Raw genomic sequence first — 23,518 nt, 5'->3', positions numbered from 1 at the left:
AACTCATTCTTTAAGCGTAAGCGAGACGTGTTGTTATCATTTTATGGTGCTATTTGATTGGTTGTAAAAAATATAAACGTCGAAATGCTTTTCGCGGTGTAGTTTCTATTTTTTCCGGCAGGTTCACCACCGTCGTTCTATTGCGCGGGCGCAGATATCGCACAAATCCAACTGTCGCGTGAAAATTCCAAAGCTTCTGAACTTTTTTTTATCTATACATGCAATCTTGCAACTTACACGATATTACGTGTTTACACGATCATTTTATTGTTATGGCCGCGATAATACATACTGTCAGCAGTAAATCTGTGCACGTGTAAAGGGGTATTATACGCGTACCTACGTACAACACATGCGTTGGAAGGATGTTGGTATCCTCTTTCGTTTTGGGTGTTTTTTTTTTAATTTCAATAATTGTAAAACAATCACAAGCTGTAATTTAGAATGCGCGTTTTACGCATGGGTACAACGCACGCGTTGAACGCACACGCGGAATCTTAGCATTTCAAAAATAATCTTTATATAATAGATATTCCACGTGAACTAATTCGATTCATGATTTGAGCGTTCAATTACACTAATACTGTATTCATGTACATTAGCTATTTATCACTTGATCGTGCTTAAATCTGAGGTATTTGATAGTTGTAACGATAGTCTAAATATGTACATACTTTATGTAATTATTTAATAATAACAAAACAATCTGCTTAAATTATTTATTTTCATTAAAAAGTGCATCTTAATTTTGAAAGTTACGAAAAAGTTCCACGTAGTTTTGGAGGTTACATGTAAATTCTACGTAAAACTTTTCACCGTGGCATAGTTCACCGTGAGCTTTCGGTCTTCAATTTTATTAGATTCAATATGAACATTAATTCAATTTTCATAGCTGATTTGAAAAAAATCAAGAATGAAAACCTAACCTAACAAATAATCCAATATATCGGCTATTTTCAAAATTTATTAGTTGCTGTCTTCCTGTAAAGTGTATTTCAATTTCAATTTATTTATTTTTACATATCGTGGACATTACAAATTATAAGTTTAAGACGTTCACAACATGACATGAAACATTATTATAAAGAAGAAAGAAAAACAAAAGTAATACATAAAAGGGATAAAAATGAAAATATAAAAAGAGAACATAATATAAACATACAAAAGCAGTGAAAATACAATTATACATATAAAAGTTCAAAGAAGTACACCGAGTTTGCTCAGGAGACCCTATTTTAAGAATTTATCAAATAGCGTCTACCTAAACTCACCCTCACTCATGTGGAATATATCAACACCCGAAGCAATTTGGTTGAACATAGTCATCGCCCTCCTAATTGGCATTGCCAGTGGCAGAATGGTTCTGCACCTTGGGAGAACAAACAACGGATGCTCTCGATTTCTATTTTATTTAGACATAATAGTATGTCAGTACTATACAACCCAAAGAGGTTGGTCTTTAATATACGGACATATATTTCCGATACAACATTTCATGGTGAAGTGTGTTACGGCGAACTGCATACGTACATGTTTCCGGACACGAGTTTTGGTGCCAATCTTTGCATTCGGCTTGTGTAAACATTGACTATGAGTAAATAAGTACATGTTCTATCTATCCACGAAAAGCTTTATCTCCTCGATATACTATATTCTAATATAAGCATTCTCATCGGATACCAATCAAGAAAATAAAAACACATTGCCTACAAAAAATATTTTTAAACAAGTTTAAAAATATTGTTTAGGTAACGCTTGACTTCTGCAGTAAACAAAAAAAAGATGTGAACGATTCTTACAAGATACGTAATGATAGAGTGCCTACCAACAATAATTAAATCTAAATCCAGATTACGGAAACAATAAGACACCGTTATAATTATCATCATGATTTTCACTTTCTATTATTCAACACACCGCAGCGCCGTAACATTTTCACATTTCACATTTTTTACCGTTGGTAATCGTGAGTATTTTTGTTATTAAAAAAACATAAACATCCTAATAATTAAATACATTTAATATTTTAATACTACAAACAAAGTACGTATATTGATTACACCATACTTTAAACATTGTAGTGGAGATCGTTTCGTCATTCGTTTTTGGCAGATCATCTTTTGGCAAATGAACCTGATACGCAATCATATCCTACACTCTACATGCAGACCAGTATAATAATATGACTAGCACCCTGTCATGAGACATCGTCACCAGTGGCGCACCCTGGGGGGGGGGGGTGCAAGGGGCCCTGGCACCCCCCAAACATGAAAATTATCAGAATGATTTTAAACATTGAAACTGAAAGCCAATAAACTATACCTTTGGGCTTAAACAAATAAAAAACGGCAAAAAAATGATTTGTAATTCTCCAGCACCCTTTTTAGAAAATTTCTTAGATTTTAATTTTAAACACAAAAATTTCGAAACACTTTCGAAACACAAAACACACTTTTTAGAAACCTAATCCCTAATGGAACTGTCTAAAAATTCTCGGTGTCCACCCGAATTCCGGAGTGGCGTAGGTCATGGCTTCTGAGGGCTGACAGGGCTCTAGCCTGGGGGCCCGGGCTGTGGGGGGCCCGGCGTGTCGGGTTGACCAGATAAGTGAGATAAACACACATCATAAATTAGCTTTAATAGTAAAAAAAGTCGCCTGCGGCGCTATTATACTTCATGGTCATGAACATTTTCAATTATATAATTCTGCAATATATTTTTTGATTATTATGTGTCGATACTCAACAGCTCCATTATTAAAGTGGATGTATTAAAAATCGCCAATAATTCACTGTGTAAGTACCTACCCTTAATTTGAACTAAAACACAATTTGAAAAACGTTAATGTAGTGTTTCACACTGGCTTTAATCTTAGCGGTAGGTAGGGGGGACCCGCCAAATATCTTAGCCTGAGGGCCCGTTTCAGGATGTGGGGACCATGGTGTAGGTACACCGAGTGCAACAGACAACGGACCGATAAACGAGAAATTAGGCTGTGAAGAAAAAAAAGAGCCTATGGGACTAATTTATATTCTCCTCCTTGCCCCCCCCCCCCAATATTAAATCCTGGGTGCGCCACTGATCGTCACAGGTTAGTTAGGGATACCGAGTTAGTGACACTAACCTTTTATTCAGTTTGATTGAAAATTTACACTTGGGGCTTAGACTCCATCTCTATAGAGTACCTATAGATAAAGATTTTCTTGAGTTTCTTTGATCACATCTGTTTTCGAATACCTACTACTTAGTTTTAATTTAAATATGAGAAATAATGCATTTTTTTCAATACAGAAAGATATACATTTTTAATGTTTTTACATTTAACCTAAATCACTTATATGTACTTACATTATTATGTTATAATGGCATCATGTGGATGGCAAAAGCGGCTTGTAGTTGTAGTGGTGCTAATTTTTTCTAGCATTGAAACAGGCATTGCAGTAAACAATGCCAATACACTCGCAAATCGCCTATGGTGCCAAAGTAGAATGATGCACATATACCACATAACAGATTAATAAATGTAATTCAGATAGACTAAGTATACCCCAATACGCTACATGTGTCCTACGAAAATGAAACACACATTATATGCGTACAATAGCATGTATTGCAACCTTCAAATACACCAAAATTGATTGAGTGTCAGTGCATAAACCGAGAGCAGATGTCAGAACGAACGTCAAGCTTTGAATGACGCTTGACACTTGTTTAAATTTATCCCATATTCTTCCACATTCGATATCGGTTGCTGTTACTCCACACCCGTTAGTTATTTCTGTTTCCATTAAGTCTGTGTTCCCTGGCATATACCTAAGAGTCCTAAGACTAAAATAATTTTATTTTCCCGTTTAAGATTATGAAAAGAAATGGTAAAATTTACTCATTTAATAGGTATACAAATAAAAAGAGAGCTGCATACTGAGTTCGTGTAAGGGCGGTGCTTTGCCTAGGGACGTCACTGTCCTATCAGGTGTTTGTAATATTACTCAGTATGCAAAAAAATATGACGTCTGCGGTGATTTCATTCGCATTTTTTAACAACCGGTTCTAGATTTAATTTAGGTATATCCTTAGGTTACGCCTCAAATAACATCATATTTACTCATATCAAATTGTATGTAGGTATATTGTATATCGTGAGGATACTGCCAAAAGTTGGTAAGTCTCGAAATCACGTTATGGAGCCTAATTGCAATTTGAAAGTTCGACATGTTCTATATATCGTTGTCCTTGTTTTTACAACGTTTTTCTTAGCTCGTATTCTTATTTTTCCGGTGGGTCTTTGTCCGGTACAAATCTTGCAATCGATATTTAACTAACTTCCCGACTAGCTAGACATTCGAAACTTTTAGAATATACCAGAACACGATGCCAATACATTTTTTTAATACTTTTAGCCATCTTTAAGTAGAATTGAATTCATTTTCAGTTAATTCTGTTTTGTATGAAAAGTTATTTCGACACCATTATTGGTTGCTAAGCGGATTGCCCTAGCGACTAAATTATTAAGGTGATTCATCAGTGAAACAGCAAATAATTTTCAACCATAGGCGCGACGAAATTTTGCACTCGCTCCCATTCGGAGAGAGAATGTAGAGCTGGAACCACGTCATTTTGCTTCGTGATAGCGACGGCCGTAATAATTCTTAAATCGTGTAAAGATAACTTAAAACGTTACCCATTTACTTTAAAAAGAAAACATGTCAATGAATATATTATTATTGTTACTGATAAAACAATAAACAGAACATTAAATGAACACATGTTGGATTTATAAGACAAATTATATTTGGTTTGACATGCCTCATTTGCACCCGCGACCCGCAATCCACGCATCGCCTAGCGACGATCTTTTTAGACCGTGTCTCAACTGAGGTATGGCCTTAATATATACGCACGTTACTATGGAAATCAAAATGAAATGTCAATATGACATTTCAGTATTCTATGATCGTTTAAGCTAGTCAAGTCAAGTTTATATGATTTAACAGAAAATTTAAAAATGTTGTAAGTATATAAAAAGTTTTTTTTATCTTGTAAGAATTATTTTTAGCATAGCTACATAATATTAATATATAAACAAATAATCTGTTGTTAGTTCGAAATCCATAAATTATCGCTTTACCAAATTTTAGAAGCAACCCCAAGATATTATAACAACGTAATGATACAATAAAAAAAAATGCAAACCTATAGGTATTAATTAATTAATAAATTATATTGGATGTTGCGTAGATGTTAAGGTTTGCAATCTCGCTAAATTTATTGTTTCCGAAATCCCAGGATTAAAAATATTGTAATTTCGGCGAAAATGGGTTGTTTATTAACAAAAATATTAAAATTTCAGAAAAAAAACAGCATCCTAACTTTCGTGGAATTACTGTATCGGAAAAATATACATGGTAAATTATAAAACTTCGTACATATGTGCATTGACCGTTCGTCCTATTACAGTCCTAATTTTTAAACCCTCTTTTGCTAATTATTTGAGAAAAGCTTTCAAATATGATTCCAAAAAGAAAATATATGATTATAACAGCTCGGAAAAGAGTAAGTCTCAACAACAACAACAAATAAAAACTGTCTTTAACTGCGTTACTACCAGTCTCCATTATGTACTTCTTTATTCGTCTCATTTATATACGTAACGATAATATCCACTAATCATTGTCAGATGTGTGCGATTATAACAAACCTGTCCATATACGGCGATGATAATGACTGTTAATAAATTACTATATAATAGTTTAAAGGTCCACGTGCTCCAAGGTCAGAGAAACACTGGTCAAGGTATTAAATAGAATTTATTAAATGGCCCCGTACCTATTGCAATATTATTAAATCAGCGTGTACTTATAATGCAAGTAAAACAGCCTTAGAACCTTTTTAGCGATGCCAAATCAATTATTCGAAACCTAAAAAAAATCTTCGTTATATACTATATTTATGACTCAAAAGATGTTCAATTATTTCGATTTTTTGGATCCGAACCCCTCAGCCAAGAACGGATAAAATACAAATAATTTTAGCTGAATGGAAGATATGCTTAGTTTTCCTCTTCGTTAGGACCTCGTGTCTGAGGATCGTGGCCTGGATGATTTGGCTGTTAAAAACTTTCTCAATGGATTGGCATTCGACGATACGCATAGCCTGTGGCCACTAGAGCATCCGTGGCACTCATGAATAATGGTTGCACCTATCTGAGGCATCCAATGTTTGCTTAATCGATTGGATGCGACACGTAACTATATCTCGTAGGTGAGCACACTTAAATATAGCTGCTGATCAGGTGTTTATCATTACACTCAAAGTACGGAGTGCGTATTGGTACTATATCCGGAAAGCCATAAGAAGATATAAGTATTATGCGGGGTAAATATTGGTGGCGCCTTAAAAATAAATAATAAATTATTATAAATATTCTTTTCGAAATGGACCTCCCTTCCTCCGACCATTTGTCTGCGTACGCGCCTGAGCGTCATGGCTTCCTATTGAAAACGTAGCTACTCTCAAATATCATTTTTATAACATACTAGCTAAAGTACCCGGCTTCGCACAGGGTCGCGTCGTGGTTATATTTATGTAAAAATAATAAGAGGTAATTATTTTTTTAATATTAAAATATCTGTGTAATACAATATGGCAATATGAAAATAATTCAAATAGGAGTAAAGGTCAAACATAAGAACACTAAATTAAAATCGAATCCAAAATATGAAAACGTTATTAATGTTATTAATATGTAGTAAAAAAAAATCAAAATTGGATGGAACAAACAAACAACAAACTTTGTATGTTATATAATAATAATTTAGAAACCTTCGTAGGTGTGCGCACACAACTGACAAAAGTTTCATCGCAATCGGATGAATGGTATAGGAACGCATACGAATAGTAGAAGAAGATGATTTTCTAATTCAGAAATCTTCGTGGGCATGCGCACGACAACTCACCAAAGTTTCATTGCAATTGGATGAATGGTATAAGAACGAATACGAATAGAAGAAGATAGAATAGAAGAAAAAGAAGAAGAAAATGGTTGTATCAATTCAGAAACCTTTGCGGGCGTGAACACAACACTTAATCAAATTTTCATTGCAATCGGATGAATGGTATAGGAACGCATACGAATAGAAGAAGAAGAAGATGGTTGTACTAATTTAGAACTCTTCGCGGGCGTGCTAACAACAACTGGTCAAAATTTCATCGCAATCGGATGAATGGTATAAGAACGCATACAAATAGAAGAAGATAGAATAGAAGAAAAAGAAAATAGTTGTAACAATTCAGAAACCTTTGCGGCGTGAGCACAACACTTCACAGTGATCAAAATTTCATTGCAATCGGATGAATGGTATAGGAACGCATACGAATAGAAGATAGAATAGAAGAAACCTTCGCGGGTGTTGGCACAATTACTGACGAAAATTTTATTGCAATCGGATGGATGGAATAGAACCGCATACAAATAGAAGAAGAAAAAGAAGAAGATAGTTATACTTATTCAAAAACCATTGCTGGTGTTACCACAACAACTGACGAATGTTTCATCGCAATCGGATGAATGGTATAGGGACCATACGAATAAAAGAAGATAGAATGAAGAAGAAGAAGAAGAAGATGGTTGTACTAATTCAGAAATCTTCGCGGGTGTGCATACAACCACTTACCAAAATTTCATTGCAATCGGATGAATGGTATAGGAACCATACGAATAAAAGAAAATATAATGAAGAAGAAGAAGAAGATGATGATTTTTCTAATTCATAAATCTTCATGGGTGTGCATGCAACCACTTACCAAAATTTCATTGCAATCGGATGAATGGTATAGGAACGCATACGGGACAGACACACAGACAGACATACAGACAGACAGACATTCATTTTTTATATATTAGTATAGCCTATACTCTTCCCGCAAGTGCAAGCAATAAGTTTACAAAGTTTTATCGCAATCGGATGAACGGTATGGCTGCGCATTAAATACGAACAAACAAACACACAAACACACAAATATTAATTTTTATATATTAGATTTAATTCGTTATTGAGTAATTTCTTTCAAATATATGTATTTAAATTTTTGCATTCCAATGAAACTCAATATGTGTACTAACTGTCATAATATGGATTCATGCACTATAAAGTTAATCTTAACCAAATGCATTTTTGCTAAATAATATAAATATTACATCATAAATGAAGTACCAGTTTAACTATATGAAATAAATAAAGTTTAACGTTGAATTAATTATAATACAGCACCATAAAATGTATGTATAAACAAAAAATATGTCAACTCGCGATTTTATTAGAGAAAATTAATATTTTGGCCACCATCTTGGTATTTTTTGGGCTTCCAATTATTGAAAAACGTCGAGTTTCATTCCAAAGTAGTATTCAGTGCCATATAGAATCCATGACAAAACTGAAAATCAACCAAATCAATTGTCAGTGATAAGAAGTTTCATTTTTATCCGCCTTTTTGGAATTTAGGGGCTCTTGAGTGAATTTTGAAACGGCTCAATATCTTAAAAATGACACTTACGATATATATGGCTATATCATCCTAAATTTCATGCTTTTATACATAAGTGCACAATTCGTTGAATTTTCCGATGTAGGTATACCTATATACCACCGGACGAAATATATTTTGTCACGTCTTGCTAATAGAAGTTATGGGAATTGGTAAGTTTGTACCTACCTACAAATGTTGACCACTTGTTTCTCGCTGGCTGTCGATAAATTTAATGTTGACACGAGTCAAAGGACAGTGTATAATTTCATGACTTGATCACTATTTCCCAGTAGTTCCCAATTACACCAGTCGTTGGAACGATTCAACCGTGCACTCATATGAATGCACCATTATTATTGTCGAACAAAAACTTCTTGCCTACGTATCAAAACTGTGAACTAACAATCTCCTCTAGTGCAGCTAATCGCACTTCCGTTTTCAAAATAAGGAACCCCCTCAAATTTATCATTTGATTGTACGCTGCCGTGTTGTATCTACGGATCTATCAATTTACGTAAATTGAAGCTTTTTTTGTATATTAAAGATATGTCTAAAACGATCAGGAGTGATGTTAGAATTATTATTAGTAAACTTTTGGTTTATTGCAAAGAAGAAAAACAGTCGCATCTAAAAGTAGAGCCGATACATTATTTAAACACCCCTCTATCGCTGAGAAGTCTTCTATATGCGACTACAGCGACTTCCTGTTATCGCCAATTTCTAGTTGTTAGACCGTAGTGATAGAAATAGTCGGAGTACACCAGTCATGGGATTCAGCCTGTGAAAATAATAATATATAGTCGAGCCAATTGCTAGCTCCTACACCACCCGTTCTCCACCGCCTATTTTTTTTTAAATTTATTGTTTAGATTATTGACTAATTGCTCATCGATCCGAGCAATCAATGAAGGTACTTATGTGCAAATACTAATTGAAACAATTCGTCACACAATAAATTAAAATAGAGAATACCTTGAAAACATTTTTAATTGATATCTTATAGGTATTATTAAATAATGACTGTTTATTTGTAAAATTATATTAACATACAGTGACGAATTAAAATAAATAAATGTATTATTTTTGTTAATATTATTGAGGTCCATGATTTCAAAACTTTGTCACTGCCGCAGAGATCGTATAAGGCCCACTTTCGGTCAATTTTCTAAATCTAAAAATGTGAATAAGTGAAAAAAAAACAATAATTTTAAAGCAAATACATATGAACTTTAATTTAAATAAAGTTGTAAAAAATTCTCAAATTAATAAGTCGGTACTTACTTAATTTAATAAATTCTTTCTACGGAATTGAAAGTATTTTTGAATATTTCATAGTTTTAATATAATTTGTAGCGGCGTGACTTTGAAAAGAAACCCCTAGATGGCGCGGCCCATTGACTTGACGCCGCAAGCGTTATGTAGACGGATTAAGATTTAACTCTATGTTAACTCCTTAATTTTTATCACTCACAGTCTTACAGTCCATCAGCTTAGTCTGATTAGCTTTAACCCTTTTGATCATACAGGTCCTATATTTTAAAACTAAGCACCTTATAGTCTTACACTATCGAGATTCGTTTCCAGTGATAATTATGGTTTCTTGTTGTCAAATGTGATACCTACCTGAACTGAACTAATCATTTGGCAAGTTCATCTGTTTATTTGGCCGAGCGAATCGTCTTATCTTGTTAATCTGTTTTCGTGTATGTATATTTAACTTTAAAAAAAAAATGATTTTTATAAAATATAAAAATGTGTGTAAGTAACTTGAAATCTTTTTAATTACCTAATTAAACTTTTATAGAAAACGATGAAAATATATTACGAAATCTCAAACCGCGAAAATAAATATAATATTATATACCAACAGGCAATGTAGTCGAAGTGTAGCTATCAATTGTATCTTATGTCGAAATTACTGTAATAATGAAAATTTAATTTCCAGCCAGATTAGCACTTCTGTCTCTATGTACGAGTCAAATAATGACTGGCAATTATAATAGATTTTAATTATTATCTCTTGTCAAGATTTTGCCGGCATTCTTAAAAAGACTAAAAATGCATTAAAAATAGCACATCAAATCGTGCATTCGGCTTATTGTAATTTATTCTATGGAATCAAAGAAGCTTTACTTCGTATTGAAGTCAACTCGAGCGTTTTGAAATAAATTCCTTTTTTTCTATAATACATTGTGTATTTTTTGTATCTCTTTAAAAATATATTGCTATGTCGAAATCCCTAACCTTGCCAAACTGTCTGAAATAAATACCTAACAAAACTATTTAACAGGTGGATTTCAGTCATGATTTTTAGCCGACAACTCAGTGGCGTACAGCATTACTATAATATTTTTTTTTCGTTAATAAAATTGTAACCAATTATTTAACGATTATTGGCCTTTTATAGACTGTAATCAATACATACATTTTCAACATCTAATTCGGCAATACATATTCGTAGCAGGAATTTTCTACACTTTATAATTGCCTTACGTTCCGTATTTACGCGATTTTCACCGTATTTTACAATAACTCTGCGAGTGGACCAATCAGCCTCTCATCACTCTGAGAGTGCAGAGGTCATGTCAACCTGTCTTGCATGCTCATCAAGCAAGATGGATTCCGGCGTTCTGGAAGGGTACTAAATATCATCCACCCAATGTTTACTGTGGAGCTACGGGATGCTGGTATGACTGGGAATATGCAATAAGACTCGCGAGCGACAGGGATTCTTGGAGACGCCGTGCGATATCCGGAAGCTCCAATTAAGGGGCGGACAAGGTTAAAGATGAAGAATATGATATATTTCTATCCCGTTTTTTTCCCGTGTTTTCATATTTTAAACGAAATCAAACTCTAAATGCACAAAGATTTGCAGGTAAAGAATATTAATATGGGAAATATTGACATACTTACCTACATTTTGACTAATTAACTTTCTACTTGAATGATTATATATGGAGAAAAAGCATTGAAAACGATAATATGTACAGATACGAATATATAAAACTAAATTGACTACAAACTTTCAAAAATAGCCAAGGTTAGGCTAGGTTAGTGGAAATGGTCTAAAACTCTAAAGTTTTTTCATTGTTTAAAGTTATAGTCAACAATTCCGAAGATGGGTTTATAGTCCGAAACTGCTGGCAACGTAGGAATAGAGTAGAATTAACAAATACCTATCACATTGTTTCAAAACTATAGAAATTGAGTTATATCACGTGTACGCCTGGTCGCCAGATCAATTAATATCTACGCATGTAATATTTCATTTTGCATAACCTGTGCGAGGGGAAAGAGTTTCGGAGAACTTAAAACGCATTTAAGTACTTCGCATGGAGGTCGGTTTTATTCAAAGTTCGCGACGTCGCGCGTCGGAACAATGTATTACGTGATATTATTTAGCACCTTGTACAATGCGTGAACAGGGGAGTAGTATTGATCAAAATCCGAAGGGAGATACTGCATCTAAAAAACATGAGCGGAGTGAACTCTGTGCATCTGTAGTAAGCGTCGTAAACTTAATACGTTTGCGAATTTACTTTTCGAGTGAGAGTGGGCTGGAAGTGTCCAGGTGGTTGCCTATCGTAAAAAGAGGTGTCAGTAGATATATATAATATATACTTTTAATATTATTAACTTAATGGGTATTATTAAAAAAACGATAACATCAACGAAACCAGTAATACACCCAAATGCATTCTTAATACATAATCCAAGTCATCATTAATATTATATATTTTTGAAATGCTATAACTAAATGCAGCCTCCCCCTTAATAATGATATAATATGTTACATTTGGATATTTTGAGATAATCAAATAAAACAATATTGTTGAGAAGAAATTATTTGTAATTAAAAGGCCTCTCCTGAATTCCTTAATCACTTATTTGTATTCCTCTTCCAATTTTCCATATGATTTTTTCTCTGTGAAGTCTTTGTGCATCCGCAGAGTTAACAAAACCTCTCGTGTCACCCTCCATTTTGACAGATGCATAGATCATTATTGTAGGGAGGCCAACATAACGGATCAAAAATAAGTGACTTATTGTTGCTAGATCAAAAAAAAAATATGCCAAAACAGAGGCAATGTGAAATAGATCATTGTTGCATATTTAGTTCAAAATTGCCAAAATGTAACATAGAGCATTATTGAGGGGAAGACTATAATTAATGTACCTCTTTTAAGAACGCCACTGCACGGGGCAGTGGACTTAGCAGGTACTAATAGTTATAATAGATACCTACGTTTTATAATAAGATCTACGTTTTATTATAAAAAGATTTCAAGGTTATTTTTTACAAATTTATCAAGATGACATGTTCTCAGACATATTGTTATTTGAGATATGACCATGACGTCGTGATCGTTTTTTGTTGCAATTAATTTCGATTATTCCCTGCTAAAATCTCTAACAAAAAATACATACACAAATCGACGAGAGCTCCACCTAATAATATTATGTAAAAAATAGGTTTATTAGAGGGCAAGAGAAACGTTGAAAAGTTTATTATGAAACGATTATGTAGATATCATCAGTCATCACTATTATATAGAATCAGCGTACAATCACTGTATCCGCTATTACAATAATTTAGCAAAATTATGATACCAGTAGAGAATTAAGGCATTTGAGCGCCGTGGGCGAAAACTGATTTTGATGCTCCGTAATAAAAAGGGTCAAGTGTAACAGCCAAAGTTAAGTGGTATCCCGCAAATAAAATAATTAACTCGATATGCTTGAAATAAAGTTGCCAGGTGTTATTAAACATCGGTTAGTAATAAATAGCATGCAACAACGCCACGGGATGGTTATATTTCCTATGTTAAACAAGATAAAGTAAAAAACGTCGACATTATGTTCGCAAATAATACTATACATTCATTTAATTGAAGGGAGGGGAATCATATTTTTGCTTCAATCGTGAGTGACATGATTTATTATATATATTATATTATATACCAAACTTTAAGATAAAGTACGCATTGTTCTAAATATTTTTTTCCATTTATAAGAAAATTATACCTTTTATTAAGATAAATACGATGTAGGTGTTGTTATAAGAACGAAATTAAAAGCCTCTCGCACTTTTGGCATAGTCGGAAGTAGGGAATCCAATCACGAGCCAAAATTATGATCCCGGGATTTCGGGATTACAATTTAACAATCCCGGGATCCCGGGACTGGTCCCGGGATTGGCATTTTTCTCAATTGTTAATATAAATTGTTTATATTTACAAATAACAATGATAAAATCGGTCAAAAATAAATCTAGTATAATTTACACAATTACATTATTAATGGACGACGCACTCAATACAATAGCTAGCAAGTAAATTCGCGCATTCGCATGTATAGGTAGACGTCACGCAATTTCCATTATGCGATATCACGCATCGGGAATTTATAGCAATATGACCTTTATTGTAATGGCGTTAGAGCAGTGTTTCTAATGTCAATGTTCATTTGAGCGAACCCGTTCGAACCGAACCATCCGGCAGATCCAACAAAAAGCATCAGAAATTTATAGCAATATCACCTTTATTGTAATGGCGTTAGAACAGATTATGCCATTCGGCAGACCCGACAATGAAGTGAGTGTCATTTTTTTCCCAGATGATTCGTCCATATTAATGTCATTGAATTTACACTATTTAAGACATTTATTGTTAATATTGTATACGTTCAATCTTGTAAATACATAAGTTTAATGGAGTAAATAATATTTTAATATAAGTAATAATGTGATTTTAATATTAGATTGCTGTTTCTGATAGTAAAGACTTAATGAATGGGTTAGCGAGATTTAAAATAGTAAAGCAATTCATGGTGTACTTATAGCCTTTCCGCTTCATAAATCTAATTAGTCAGCCAAATATGAAACTGCCGTAAAACGTATGAGATCATGGTGGAATCATTTTGTTAATAGTGCGAAGCATTGTTTTTTTCCAATCTTTCTCATTTGTATTAATTTATGTGAAAAAATAAAATGAATCGGCAACTTACACACGGGTATAAATCGAATTTCATTCAAACTCGGTTTATTTCTAATGTAGGTATTTGTTATTAAAAATATTTTTTCTGTTATATTTTCGTTTTTATTTTATTTTCCATAAAAATTGATAAAAAAATCAATCCCGAAGGTTTCGGGATTATGTCTATCAATCCCGGGATTCATAGGTATCGAAAATAGCTCGGGATCCCGGGATTCGGGATCATTGTACATACGTTTTTACATGTTTGTACGTAATTTATTTAAATATTGTCAACACTCATTTCTCTTAGTTTTTTATGGCATGTCACAACGCTTTGAATTTGTAATTTGTCATTATCATTGTAATCGATGTATAATAAATAGATTTTCAATTGAAAACTTTGACAAAATACGAAACATGCAATAATGCCATAGACAAAATCATAGACAAAATGCCGCCCCTAGACAACGCCAAATTGCCGCCCCAATTATTTATAGTATTTTGTATCATCCATTCATGACTCCAATATCTAAGAAATGTGTTGTATGGATACATTTTCACTCAACATAAATATACCACTAAAACATACAAAATTTAATTTAAATCATTTTCATAGGTTGTCATGTTATAGATAGGACATACGCCATTGATTGTTTCATTATTTAACAATACATAACATTGGTAAGTACGTAGTAATTCAGGTTAAACAACAAAAACAGTAACTAGGTAGGTATACTTATTGATTTATTTCAAAAAACTTTTCGTCCTCGAAGAAGTCCTCAACATTTTTTGTTTTCATTTAGCTATTTTCAGTATAACATAATTATGATGACCATAAGGCATACCTACAGATAGAAATATGAAAGCAGATCTAAAAACAGCGTGAGATTATACAGAAATCAGAGATACTCAACCAGTGAGCTGAATTTTTTAATGGAAAAATATTTTCGGTATTACTAAGTGTAGGTAGATATTTGTATATATTATACCAAATGATTCTACTCGATTTTCCGCTCTTCAAGTAACTGCCGCCCCTAAGCGACGCTCAATCTGCCTGCCCCCGCGGGACGTCACTGCATGCAATGTGTTAGTTGAGCGTGTGGCTGACAACATTTTCTCATCAACCCATACCGGGTCAGATTTACACTTGGCCCACTGGGCTAATCGGAGGGTCCAAAAAACGTAACTAATCAAAACGTAGGTATTAAAAAAAATGAAAAAAATCGATTTCGAGAGGCCTGGGCAGTCCCTTTAGCCTTAATGTAAATCCGGCTCTAAGCCCATGGCACTCTATACCTACTTCAAATATGGTGCGGTACGCTGTTTACGATATAATAGCAACTCGAAATATCTACATATATAGAGACTTTTCGTCAACCAAAAGTAGGTAGGTATGTTAAAACAACCTCCACTATAATATTGTATAAACCAACATGTTTTATGCTAATATTATTTCTCTATTATATTATTATTTAAATACTTTTACTGTTCAATCATGACTCGTTTTAATGATATAGTCGATTAGTAGTAGGTACTTATAGATTTTTTCTTGCATGGGACCGCGTGAATTGCATTCGTTGCACACCAATAGTTACGCCACTGCTCTATCAGTTGATGACATAGCTTGAACAATTTTATATGAATAGCATTATGGACATTAGTTATTACAATACATCATCCTTTATGGACAGTAGCAATAGACTATTCTGATTCGCATCAAGACTTATTGCTGTGCAAATCAAAATCAGTCAATTGGAGATGGGCCAATTTGGTTGCAATTCATTCAATTTATTGCAAATGAAAATAAACATAATTCAATAATATCAATCACCACTCTGTACGACGTAGTCAAAGGCAACAATGACTATTTTACCTTTTCATATTGAGTAATAAATTAATATGATGTATTTAATTTGATGTAGTCATTAGTATTTTACTGGTAAAATGTAGGTACCTACATAAATTTAATATAAATGTTTGCAATACGATCACTTCTATGGAAACGTCTCAGGATTCATAATATTATATAGTATGTATATTTATTTGTGAAGTTATTTTTAAAACTCCATAATTTTGTGTTTATACAGATGAGTTGCTTATAGACTCACATATTCCCAAAATCGAGTTTTAAGATAATCGCAAAAAACTACCAGAGAACTGTTTTTTTTCTAATTAGAAGAAAAGTATTAAACTTTCTTGAATATTAATGAGTGAATGAGTCGAATTACATTATTTTTTTAACATATATAATACTCATAACTCATAAGGCTGCAGACACACAGCTCCCTGATTGGTTTGAAAGGCCTTGATGATAGGACTCACATTATTAATTGAAAAATATAAGTTATGATACCAACAGTCAACTTTGTCAACGATTTTCACATGGTTTAAACGTTGAAAGTGACTTTTGATAGCGAACTACTTTTCTTTATATATATTAATGCCTTTGGAATCACTTGGTACCTATATTGAACTTAAAAAAGACAAAATTGCAAAATGTGAATTATGATTCTACGCGACTCAGATTCAGTCAGATTCTAGTTTATATAATAATAAAATATAAAAATTGATCACTACTTATTCTTTATATGCTTTCGAGATCGAAGTGATATGCGTACCTACCTATTTATAAAAACTCATATAAACGTCATTATCAATCAATAATGTGAAAAAAATGGGACTGAATGTGAAATTTCTTGTATAATTTCACATTTAGATCATAAACAAAAAAATTCTTTTTGGGTAAAATTTTACATATTTTTGTCCAACTCCGGAATCAAAATTTCTGTTTGGTATTGCAATTCCCAGTAGGTACCTACGTAACGACAGAATGTTTGAAAATTTGTAATTGAAACCATGGTTCGAAATGACCGGAGCACACCGGAGCGCCATTCCGCTTCATAAAATCCCAAAAGTTATCGCTCCGTCTCGTGGAAATATTAATTTAACCGTATGAGCTAAATAATATACCATAAGTATAATAAAAATTCTAACACATTTATTTTTTTATAAAATACACATTCGATTAGATAACTATGTTAATATTTTTCTAAAATTATCGAGCGTTCCGGTTAGTAAACAATTCCATTTAGAGCGCTGATTGAAACTACAATGAAAACCTTATATTTTATGTCAATACATTAACATTAATAAAACAAATTATGATGGTGATGTCTAATATTTCAGGAATGGCAGAGACAGTCCGGTTACTGGATGAAAGCCTCACTTCCAAACCGGTAATGGCGCCGTGGCCATCAGGCGGACGGGTGGCGCGACGGCTTCGGGCGGTCGGTGTCGCCATCTTGCTGCTGCTGCTTCCATCTCTGTACATCCTCGGCAGACCTTCCTACGTGCCCTTCCATCATCAGCATTTACTCCAGGACGGTGATGCTCTGCACTTGTTAGCCCTCGCACCGCAGTACATAGTTGACCAAGGTGACGAATTCAATTGTGTTGTATATTTTAAAGAACGACAACTATAACTTGATACACGCGATGTATATATTGTGAGTTATTACTTTCCTAAGCCGTCGCACCTCAGGTTATAGTTGTCGATGTCGGTATATATGGTACCTAATGTACGGCTAGTTGAATGAAAAATGTAAAGTGACTTGTAATAAAAATGTACGTATTGTTTTCAGTCAAAGCAAAAAATCCTTATAGAATGTGAATAATTAGTGTAATGAGTATTAGAGACATCTAGCGATGAAATTAAGAGACATACAATCTATTGAAAAATTACGAAAATAATATAAATGGCTTCATACTTCAAACAAGATTATAATGAATCCTTTGTCAGAATTATAGCAGTTGGCCAGTACCTATTACACATATAATTCAATTTAATTTTAATTGAAAACCACTAAAAGACGGTCATCAGAATAAGGTGGCTCGGCTCGATTAGATATATTTTTATTTTCTTAAAAATTAAATATTTTTAAATAAAAAGAAATAATATGACTGTATAAAGCTATACTGGAGACAATACTGTATATTATAATATTGACTAATAATTTATTTTCGATGATAAAAGTAATCGTATAAAAATTGTAATTTTTTCAATAATATTATATATTATTATATTATATTATATTATTTTCAGATCGGTACCTATGCTTTGAACATTTAATATTTCAGTTTTTGAAATTTTGTCACTAGATCTTCATAGTACCTACCGAATACCGTTTACACTACCACTTAATGTTAATTCAATAAATAATCAACCTAACCTGACCTAACTTTCGGTGCCACTGGTTATGCTACAGGTACTGAATATTTTGTAAGGCTGACATAATGTTTTTTTCTTGATTCTAGTTCCAAGTGGATACCTGGTTTGGAGCCATCGGTGTCGAATACCAGACATCGATCCACGCGGCAAAGATGCAATGGTCATGTTCCACACGAAGAAATACGTATCATGCTCGAATGAGCCTACTTTCACATATCTAGATCACGATGCCAATGGAAAGGGAGTTTTACACGTTAATACAACATTAATGAAGAAAAAAAATACTAAATATCAACAAACTGCTTGCTGCTATTTTAATATTACAAGACCGACAGATCCAAAATATGCCGATGCAAAAATTGTGTATGTTAATATTATTAACTATATTATAATATTAATGATTTCTTTTAATACCGAGAGGCCATGAGTAACATTCCATATATTGTATTGTGTTATATTATCATGCAGTGGCAAAGGGTGGATGCATGCCGTTAAAATCCGATATAAATAATAGTGCACACTAAGTTTTGTCAGTCATATGTATTTGTTTTCATTGAACCAACACTACAAATTGCAGATGCCACTTATTATTTAAGAACAAGACTCCGTTTCAATAGATAGATTAAATTTGTGAATTAAGGTTATTCATTCAAATTCATAAATGAAATCTAATAATGAACTGTTATTCCTATGTTTCAGACGGTCACCCTGTATTGACTTCAACAGCTCAGTTACACTATTAGATACAGAAGAATTTATAGTTGCCAAATGTACTATTAAAAATACTAACAAGAGAAACAGTAAGACTGTTTATGAAGATGCTCACTCCAATATTCATCCAACAGAGGATATCAAAAAAAGACTGGAGACCTTCAAAGCTAACTTTACACAGAAACCGTGGAATGTGTTAATGGTTGGAATTGATACTCTATCCAGAATCAATTTAGCAAGAGCGATGCCTAAAACTTTTAGATATTTGAAAAGGAACGGATGGCTCGACTTCCAAGGATACAATAAGGTTACAGTTCAAGCATTTAAGTCATAGCCGACACTTTTATCTCTTTTAAAATACTGGTACAAGATGTTGTAAATACTCAGGAATATTATTATACTACTGAAGATCAATTTGATAGAACTATAAAAGATTTCAAGTTATACACATATTTAGTTTTTAGAAAAGTTGTTGTTTTTTAAATTAATTTTAAAATATACATTTAAAAAAATGAATTGTTGAAAAATCTTTATATTAATTAATATATTATTATGATCTTATAAAGAACTAATTAAAACCTACATAAAAATATCCATAAAATTCTATGTACTACCTACCTAATAAAAATGGTGTATTTTAACGGTTTTTGCGTCTTTCATATTTCGCCGCTAGATGCCTCCAGAAAATGTATAGTAGCATGGCACTCCCATAAGTATCCATTTATTTTTCAATCTTTGAAAATGGTGTGATAACCTAAATAAAATTAGTGTTGACTAGAACAACTAAATTGTAGAAACAAATATAATTAATACTGCATTATCACAATACTACACTCTTCAATTCAGTCAAGCTAAAACATCATTGTTAAAAATTAATGCGAGTTCGGAAAATCTTTGCATTTCATTCACACAAATTTAAGCAATTTCCAATCTCAAAGTGATAAGCATTAATGATGTAATATTTTTTTTTTCAGATGGATGACAACACTTATCCAAATTTAATGGCTATCCTAACAGGCCGAAACCAGTCTCGAGCAAGAAAAGCATGCGACGGAAAGGGTATTAATTCACCAGATAATTGCGACTTCATGTGGAAGCATTATCAAAATGTTGGATACGTCAGCGCATACGCTGAAGACTATATAGGCATCGATACATTCGGAAAACCACTACACAAAGGATTCAACAATCCACCCACAGATCACTACTTACGTCCTTTATATATGGCCGTTGAAAAGACTACCAAAAGCCGGAATGGAGACCGATTACACTGCTCAGGCCAAACAACCTCTGGAGAGCTCTTATTCAGTTATGCCCTCGACTTTGTAAAAAAATATGCTGATGACCCATTCTTCGGCTTCTTCTGGAGTAATACATTCAGTCACGACGACGTCAGCTCTCCTTCCAGTATGGATGACAAAGTAGTCGATTTCTTCGTGTCTCTCAAGGCATCCGGAGCCTTAAATACTACCATCGTGTGGTTTATCAGTGATCATGGCATACGTTTCGGAAAATTAAGATCATTGCTCTCGGGCTACTATGAAGAAAGGTTGCCGAGTCTATTCGTTTGGCTCCCTGACTCCTTTAAAGATCAACACCCTCAAGCACACAAAGGAATGCTGATTAATACTAAACGTTTGACTAGTCCATATGACGTTCATATTACATTGCAAGATATCCTTTTGCTTTCTGGAAGAAAAACTGAATTAAACGCGAGTGAAGGCTGCCCTATGTGCCAAAGTCTTTTTCAACCTGTCCCTTTTAACAGGTCATGTGACGATTCATCGTTAGAACCGCATTGGTGCACTTGCAACATGCTGAAATCGTTGCCGTTGACGCATGAGATAGCTTTGAAAGCCGTTCAATATGTTATTGATGTAGACATAGAAAAAACATTAAGCACTGTGAATACAGAGAAATGTAGAATATGTGCCAAATTATCTTTACAAAAAGTGACTAATCTATATGTTTATGATTATTTACAACCGAGTGATAACTATACAGATTATTTATTAGTTTTTGTGACTAAGCCTGGGACAATGATGTTTGAAGCAACCGTTAGGCACTTTCCTGTTACTGATGAAATGCAAATTGAAGGTATTGTGAGTCGACTGACCGCTTATAGAGGAGACGGTGGATGTGTAAACACTGCACACTTAAAAAAGTATTGTTTTTGTACTGATAAATGTAAGCCAAAGCATTAGTTAATACCTATTTTTGAAACCGTTTATGTTTAAGCATTAAATTAATTTTTGTAAAAATTATTGTTTTAGGTACCTACATGAAAACAAAACATTATTTTATATTAAGTTTTTAAAAAAATATCATTATAATTCGTCACTGTCCAAGCCAATTGTCGTAACCCTCAAATATCAAATTGTTCAGGAAGTGAAAAAAACTGTACACATTGGATTTATTTTAATATTAATCAAAATTATCAATCATATTATTTGATATAAAACGGACTTCAAAGCTCTGTTAAAATTTTCACAATGATAAGATAAGTAGTTATTTAACTATTAATGTTTTTCATTAAAAAAAATGAGGGTTACGCCACTTGGCTCAGAGTACTTTGGAGGAGTAATGTGCAAAAAATCAACTCATTGTGAACATTGACAATTTTATATGAAATATTATTTTATTACAAATTGATTATTGACACACCAGTGGGTTAGGTTTAGAGGGTTACAGCATTTCGCTGGAATATTTTTTGTCAAGTTACAAATATCTAAAAAAATAGTTTTGAATTATTTTGATATGAAATAATTTTTGGGATTTATGATACTTAGCCAGTTCATATAAGAGTATGCAATAAGTCCATTGCCATCAAAATGTCACTTCGGTGAAAAGTGAGGGTTATGCCAATTGGCATGTACAGTGATGATGCTGAATATTGAGATTTCATTGTATGCCGCCCCTATTTCTGAATCTTATTTATGGGCAGAGATACACAAAATAATGAAAATCATAGCATTTATTAATGTTTCCTTATTAATGATAGATACTTGATAATGTTATAAATTAGATTTAAGTGAACTTGTTTACATTCGAAATTCACTGCTTATAAATGTACCACATTGTAAATAAGGTTCGATAGTTTGGGTGGATAACAAGAAAGGTCATGAGGGCCCAACTAAGACCAGCCGATACGACAAAAGCGATTTAAACACTGGCGATGACAGTGAACATAGCCAATATACAAATTAGTCCCGCCAATTTCCTGTGCATGGATGTAATTGGTATCTATCCACCATACTTCTACTGTGGCACCAGTATAGTAGGTATCTAAGTGTATTATTCTTTTATTAAGCTAACTTCATATGATGCATTGATTCATCCGAGGACAGGAGGCTCAAGAAGATGAAGATAACTTTTTCACGAGTTTGACATGTGATAAGCTATCTATTTACAAACCATTCATGGTATTATAAATATAATAATTATTAACCCTACAATTAATCACTGCATCGTGTGGAACCGACGTTAGAATCAATTTTTCCTAATACTTACCCTATTTCATTCCTCAAACGGCAAATATTTTACAAAAATACCTACTTACATTGAATCTTATTAATAGAAACTTGAAGAAATAGGAATGGCAGTAATCCCATATAACCCATTAAATTTTGTAAACCTGTTCAAAATGTGATATTTTGTATGTAAGATATAAATATTAAAAATACTTTTTTCTAAAAATATAACTGCTGTATAATTGTTTTATTATTATTGTTATGTATTTTTATATCTACCCAATCTTAATACCTTCCTTTATTAGTATGTGGGTCAGAATTATTCTCAGCATAGGTAGGGATCACAAGGCACAAAAATACGGCAAAGTGCGCACAAAAATAAAAGCAATTTGAAATAGAAAGATAAACAACAACCAAAAAGTTGAAACACTATCACTGCCATCTGGGGAACTAGTATAATATTGTTTATAAGTCTATTTAGGAAACTAAAAATCCCCCCACTCTGTCTTGTAAATCATATGCTGTCATCTCCCGATCACTTTAATGGTGTTTTATAAAAACTATTTTAAATATTAAATTAAACTAGCAGTGCCAGCTGGCAGTCG

At 33.1% G+C, this 23,518-nt stretch overlaps 1 protein-coding gene across 1 annotated transcript in view; it reads left to right on the top strand.

Annotated features, from left to right (window-relative positions):
• The window catches only part of LOC147064779 (uncharacterized), a 56,877-nt gene extending 33,749 nt beyond the window's left edge, over window positions 1-23,128 (top strand). Inside the window, exons 2-5 of the mRNA XM_085958067.1 lie at window positions 17,691-17,939; window positions 18,819-19,095; window positions 19,432-19,750; window positions 20,418-23,128. Of these exons, the coding sequence (XP_085814193.1) occupies window positions 17,693-17,939; window positions 18,819-19,095; window positions 19,432-19,750; window positions 20,418-21,647 (2,073 nt within the window). The 5' untranslated portion in view covers window positions 17,691-17,692 and the 3' untranslated portion in view covers window positions 21,648-23,128. The remainder of the gene's footprint in view (window positions 1-17,690; window positions 17,940-18,818; window positions 19,096-19,431; window positions 19,751-20,417) is intronic.
• Window positions 23,129-23,518: the final 390 nt, after the last annotated feature.

This window comes from Rhyacophila brunnea, unplaced genomic scaffold, assembly GCF_057557595.1.
Source record: "Rhyacophila brunnea isolate RB1 unplaced genomic scaffold, BYU_Rbru_1.0 scaffold_7, whole genome shotgun sequence".
Lineage (NCBI taxonomy): Eukaryota > Metazoa > Arthropoda > Insecta > Trichoptera > Rhyacophilidae > Rhyacophila > Rhyacophila brunnea.
The sequence above is the reverse complement of the archived record's forward strand: the minus strand, read 5'-3'. Positions and strand labels throughout refer to the sequence as shown.